At 36.0% G+C, this 5,679-nt stretch overlaps 2 protein-coding genes across 3 annotated transcripts; both read left to right on the top strand.

The window, feature by feature from the left end:
• The first annotated feature begins 138 nt into the window (after window positions 1–138).
• Window positions 139–2,237, top strand: LOC111786022 (probable phospholipid hydroperoxide glutathione peroxidase). Of its 2 annotated transcripts, XM_023666373.1 has the most exons (7): window positions 163–193; window positions 315–403; window positions 800–876; window positions 1,250–1,311; window positions 1,406–1,524; window positions 1,624–1,791; window positions 1,976–2,237. In XM_023666373.1, the coding sequence occupies exons 2-7, from the start codon at window positions 359–361 to the stop codon at window positions 2,006–2,008; spliced, it is 504 nt and encodes a 167-aa protein (XP_023522141.1). In that variant the 5' UTR covers window positions 163–193; window positions 315–358; the 3' UTR covers window positions 2,009–2,237. The 2 variants fall into 2 exon arrangements, with proteins under 2 accessions (XP_023522140.1, XP_023522141.1); XM_023666372.1 differs by having other exon boundaries at window positions 139–403.
• A 983-nt stretch (window positions 2,238–3,220) lies between these two features.
• LOC111786021 (probable glutathione peroxidase 8) lies at window positions 3,221–5,356 on the top strand. Its single transcript, XM_023666371.1, has 6 exons — window positions 3,221–3,298; window positions 3,385–3,488; window positions 3,673–3,734; window positions 4,583–4,701; window positions 4,775–4,942; window positions 5,040–5,356. The coding sequence occupies exons 1-6, from the start codon at window positions 3,221–3,223 to the stop codon at window positions 5,070–5,072; spliced, it is 564 nt and encodes a 187-aa protein (XP_023522139.1). The 3' UTR covers window positions 5,073–5,356.
• Window positions 5,357–5,679: the final 323 nt, after the last annotated feature.

Here is a 5,679-nt window from a genome sequence, read left to right as displayed (position 1 = left end):
TGAATTACAATTATTTCAAACAGCCACGTGGTAAGACTATATTGTCACACGTGTCAAACGCGTCTCCTCGAAATTTGAACAGGCTTGTGGGCCCAGCTACCGCTATATATAATCAGGCCCATTTGTTCATCTACTCCCACCCTTCATGTTCGCTGTTTCAATACGCCATCTTCTCAGAAGAAATTTCTCCAGCGTTCGATCTGTATCTTCATCTTTGGTTTTCGACAGCCGAATCTTGCCCGATTCGAAGCAAACCCTTTTGCATAGTACGCAGTGTTCTTCCGTAACTCGTTTCGTTTCACCGATTAATTCAGGTTCTTCGCGTCTCGGCTTGTTTTCGATTCGGTTGGATCATACTATGGCTACCCCGTCCCAGACTTCAGTCCATGACTTCACCGTTAAGGTTGGATTTCTTGTGCCTTTTTCATGTTTCCATGAGTTTGTTTTGTTTGTAGATCGGGTCTGATTATGAATCATGAAAATTTGGAATTTAGGGGAAATGGTTTTATTCTTTCTTGATTTTTTTAGAGAGTACTCTTAATCAAACTTTCGAATAATTTCTTCTTCTTTTGAGAGAATTGTGCATGTACGGTATCATTTAGTATGCAGCTTGTTATGAGAAAGTGTTGATTTCTGTTTATGATTTTACATTGGATCTATAATTAAGTTGGGGGACTCCGTTTCTTTTTTATTTGCTTCCTGGGCATGTTATTAATTTGTTGGCTTGTTTTAAAACTCGTATGAACTGCTTGTGAATGGTGCCATATTTCACTTCAACGGTATCTGCCTCTGTTTACAGGATGCTAGAGGAAATGATGTTGACCTCAGCATTTACAAAGGAAAGGTCCTCTTGATTGTCAATGTTGCCTCCCAATGGTAATGTACACAGTTATTTCTAATTCCTCTGCCGCAAAAACATTAGAGATCTTACAATTTTGTTTTTAAAGTTTTTGAGCCGATCTTCCCTCTTTGATAATGAAATTTCGTTCAAGTATCTGAGTTGATGATATTGTGTCATGTCGGTTGCCTGCTATTGTTCATAACTTAAGCTATCTGTGTAGTCAAAATGGTAGAATTATGACTTCCGAGTGCATTTATAATCATGAGAATGAACAGTCCGTTATATTTTCGAAGAGAAAAATCTCTCTAACCTTGATTTATAGAATTATGTCCATGTTAGATTCCAATAATTGAACTATTATTTTATAGTTTAGGAAATGCATAATAGTCAGTTTTTGATTCACTGCAGTGGCTTGACTAATTCGAATTACACTGAACTGAGTCAACTATATGAAAAATATAAGGGCCAAGGTTTGTTCTAAACATCCTTCTATTCTTCTTCTCTTCAGCTTCGATTCATCCATCAAGTTCATATTTATTATTTACACTGGTTTCCTATTTACAGGACTTGAGATTCTTGCATTTCCCTGCAACCAATTTGGAAGCCAGGAGCCAGGAACCAACGAAGAGATTGTGCAGTTTGCTTGCACTCGTTTCAAGGCTGAGTACCCTATTTTTGACAAGGTTAGATTTATGCTGAAGGCTTGCTTATTTATTATACACTTTTGAGACTATAGAACTGCCAAGCTAAGCATTTCCAAGCTCAATTTCTTGTTCGTATAGGTGGACGTGAATGGAAACGATGCCGCTCCTCTGTACAAGTTCTTGAAGTCGAGCAAAGGCGGGCTCTTCGGAGATGCTGTTAAGTGGAACTTCTCCAAGTTCTTGGTGGACAAAGATGGGCACGTAGTTGATCGTTACGCCCCAACAACTTCCCCCCTCAGCATTGAGGTAAATCCAATAGTTCTTCGTAAATCGAACTTTATACACACACACATATATATCTGTCAATCGTAAATCTAATTAAATCTAAACTTGAGTGTAGCTTACCGGGTTAAAAGGGTTAAAAGGGGGAGGTAATAATTGCAATTAGTTATGTCAAAATTTGAACTGGGGTATGGCTGTGTTTTTGCAGAAGGATGTGAAGAAGCTGTTGGGAGTTGCTTAGAAAACATCTGAAGGCTGTGTTTCTTTGTGTTTTGATTAGAAACTTGAATAAAGCTGCTGTGTATTTGCTCTGATTTGTATGTGCTTTCTGAATCTTCCATGTACTTAGGAGACTGTAAGTTGAGAATTATGTAATAAGTTTCTTAAGCTTTAATGTAACTGTTCACACTTTGTCTGGGGACATTGATCCCAACCAAACGTAGCTGTTCTTATGTTGGGTTTTGCTCAAATGTAATTTCTTCGAAAAAGAAAATTGATTACATTAATATCACAACAGGATTTATCTAAAACTCCTTTATCCTGAATATTTTATTTATTTATATCGTTGTTTACAGGAAACCTCTCTTGGAAGGCTAAAATTTTAAAATATCTTTTGTTCTAAAATGAATTTTATTACATTTAATTACATGCTTTCTTGATCATTAGATAATATAATTGTATTTATTATTACATTTAATTAGATGCTTTCTTGTTCTAATTTGTATTTATTACATTTAATTATAGGAAGATCAAAATTTGTTTGAAATAATTTGTGACGAGCTAAAAAAATTGATAAAGTTGCATACATAATTGAGGCTAAAATGGTAATCTGATTTATTTATATATATATATATTTTTTAATTTGGAAAACTTTGTGAGACATTTATTATGAAAGGCAAGCTTCATGCTTGCTATTAGTTTATATAAACTGCTAAATAATATATTATGGTCCGTTCTTCTAATTAATAACGCTAAACTCATAATTAAAAATTCAGTGATAAGAAATTCAATTTTAAAAATTAATACTTAAGAGATTAAATCACCTATTTTATTTTATTTTTTCTTTTTAATTTTAAATTACCGTTNAAAAAAAAAAAAAAAAAAAAAAAAAAAAAAAAAAAAAAAAAAAAAAAAAACTAAATTATTAGTTAATGAAATTTCACGACGAAGCGGTTTTTTTTAATCTTGATTCTAATTTAAATTCCAGCTTATTATCAGTTCACTTTTCTATAATCGCTAATTCTTTGCTTTCGATTGAAGCTCTGCTCTGTTGCTCGCTAAAGCAATGGTGTTTTGAGTTTCTTTGCGAGCTTATACTTATAAACGACGGGTGGACATTAGGGACTTATTTTACCCCTCTTATGATGTTTCATTAGATTAACGAAGAATTGAGGGATCGAGGCGGAATTTGGCAAAACGCAGGTCTCAATTTGTGGATCTTCGTTCTGTAAGAATGAAAGGGGGTCTTGTTAACGCTGAATGCATCTTTTTGAATCGGATGTTATATTGTTGTTTTAACTTGTTTCTGTTTGTAGGTATACCTAGTTCGGCTTCTTCGCGTTTGTGTTCTATTCGTAGGAATAACTTTACTGCTTTTGATATTGGCATGAATTTCAGAAACATTTTTTGTGGTCTTGTTTGCAGGATGCACAGGGAAATGATGTCAACCTTAGCATATACAAGGGTAAAGTTCTACTCATTGTCAATGTTGCTTCGAAATGGTACTCTCTATCTCTTTTACTTTCGATATCTGCATCTGTTTGAGCTTTAGTTTGAAACAATTATTTTGGTCTTACATTGGGTATTACAAAGAGAAATAGTTTAACATCAATGTGGGTTGGGTCCTATTATTTACCACTTCTCCCTGAGAGTGTTCTTGATTTTCTTTTTTGTCCCTCGCAACAGTGGGATGACAAATTCGAATTATGTGGAGTTGAACCAACTATACGAGAAATACAGGGAACAAGGTTTGCCCTTATCACCCTCTTCTTGAATTATCGCTTACTTAGTATGTTCTTGTTGCTTTTGTTTTTGTTTCTTCTATTGAATAATTCTCTCTGTTGAATCCTATTCCCTTTCTTATTACTGTTTAGATGAGAAGAAAACTGGTAAGTGTGGGTATAGAATGTCTATTATAACTCTCTTTCCATCCTAGCCCATTTCTAGCAAATATTTTCTTCTCAAAGTTTTAAAACGTGTTTGTTAGGGAAAGGTTTACACACCCTTATAAAGAGTGCTTTGTTCTCCTCCCCAACTGATGTGGGATCTCACAATCCATCCCCCTTTGGAGTCCAGCGTTCTTGCTTGCACTCGTTCCCTTATCTAATCGATGTAGGATCCATCCATCCCCAGGCCCAACATCCTTGTTGGCACACCGCCTCGTGTCCACCTCCCTTTGGGGCTCAGCCTCCTCGCTGGCACATCGCTTGGTGTCTGGCTCTGATACCATTTGTAACAGTCCAACCCACCGCTAACAGATATTGTCATCTTTGGGCTTTCCCTTTCGGGCTTCCCCTTAAGATTTTAAAAACGCGTCTACTAGGGAGAGGTTTCCACACCCTTATAAAGAGTGTTTCGTTCTCCTCCCCGACCGATGTGGGATCTCACAGCTACCAACAGGTTTCTACATTCTTACAAAGAATGATTCGTTCTACTCTCCAACCGATGTGAGATCTCACAGCTATCAACATAATACATTACTACCTTGTCTTTAGCATTGGAATAGCTGGCCTTATGTGGAGTATTTCCATTTCTAGCAAGAATGATGGCTTCTAGTACCGTAGCTTAGTTTTCTTTTTGGTTGAGGATATTGCAGGTTTGGAAATACTGGCATTTCCATGTAATCAGTTTGGCGACGAGGAACCGGGAAGCAACGATGAGATCAAAGATTTTGTTTGCAGTCGTTTCAAATCAGAATTTCCAATTTTTGACAAGGCAAGTAGAATATTACTGGGAAAACTTTATGTTACTATAGAAGTATGAATTCATCCTATTTTCTTTGTATTAGATTGAAGTAAATGGAAGCAATTCTGCTCCACTCTACAAGTTCTTGAAATTGGGCAAATGGGGGATATTTGGGGACGATATTCAGTGGAATTTTGCCAAGTTTCTGATCAACAAGGATGGCCAAGTAGTTGATCGTTATTACCCCACAACATCACCTCTCAGCATTGAGGTAAACCTGCAACTGACAACTTTCTTTACATCAGAAAGTCTTAGATTTTATCAGACAGGAGAATCGTTATAACTTTTGCCTCTTGATTCTGCTGCAGCATGATGTCAAGAAGCTGTTGGGTATCTCATGAGCTCTGAATCATACCACTTGCACGTCCGTATCATCAGAATGCTGCTCGATGGAGATGATCTGTGATATCTGTAATTGTCCCCGTGGATACTCATAACAGGTCTTGCGCTTGTTACTATATTGATGATTTTTTAGTTAAAAACTTTTAGTAATGGTTGGAATGTCTGCAATTCCTGGATTTATGATATGTATTATTGAAGATCATACATGATTGGCCTGTAGTCTATAGAATTTCAGATAAACATATTGAATGGATCAAAGTACAAATAGTTGAACAAATTCTAATTCCTATTCCATTCCAGTTTTGATTCTAACCAACACCACCATAATTCTTTTCATCTCAAGTAGAAGCCCTTGAAAAGGAAATTGAAATGAGAAACTCTGATATATAACTTAAAATTACATCTTAGAACACTACATAATATCCTATGGCTCCCTAAAATTTTCATTAGATGGAAAATTTCTGCTCAAAGACAAACATGCTTCTTCCTCCTGCTACAGCTGCCCTGAAATATTACCCTCCAAAAACCAGAAACTCTGTCCAATAAAATCAACATTGACTTGAGAAACTCGAAATGAAGCCTCTTGCTACATACCATGTTAGCATC

This window comes from Cucurbita pepo, unplaced genomic scaffold, assembly GCF_002806865.2.
Source record: "Cucurbita pepo subsp. pepo cultivar mu-cu-16 unplaced genomic scaffold, ASM280686v2 Cp4.1_scaffold000936, whole genome shotgun sequence".
NCBI lineage: Eukaryota > Viridiplantae > Streptophyta > Magnoliopsida > Cucurbitales > Cucurbitaceae > Cucurbita > Cucurbita pepo.
This window is presented reverse-complemented; position numbering and strand designations above follow the sequence as displayed.

Coding starts and splice junctions, on each gene's coding strand:
- LOC111786022 (XM_023666372.1), top strand. CDS start 146: ATGTTCGCTGTTTCAATACGCCATCTTCTCAGAAGAAATTTCTCCAGC. Junction 1,312..1,405: donor TGAAAAATATAAGGGCCAAG/GTTTGTTCTAAA, acceptor TCCTATTTACAG/GACTTGAGATTCTTGCATTT. Junction 1,525..1,623: donor AGTACCCTATTTTTGACAAG/GTTAGATTTATG, acceptor TTGTTCGTATAG/GTGGACGTGAATGGAAACGA.
- LOC111786021 (XM_023666371.1), top strand. CDS start 3,221: ATGAAAGGGGGTCTTGTTAACGCTGAATGCATCTTTTTGAATCGGATG. Junction 3,735..4,582: donor CGAGAAATACAGGGAACAAG/GTTTGCCCTTAT, acceptor AGGATATTGCAG/GTTTGGAAATACTGGCATTT. Junction 4,943..5,039: donor CATCACCTCTCAGCATTGAG/GTAAACCTGCAA, acceptor ATTCTGCTGCAG/CATGATGTCAAGAAGCTGTT.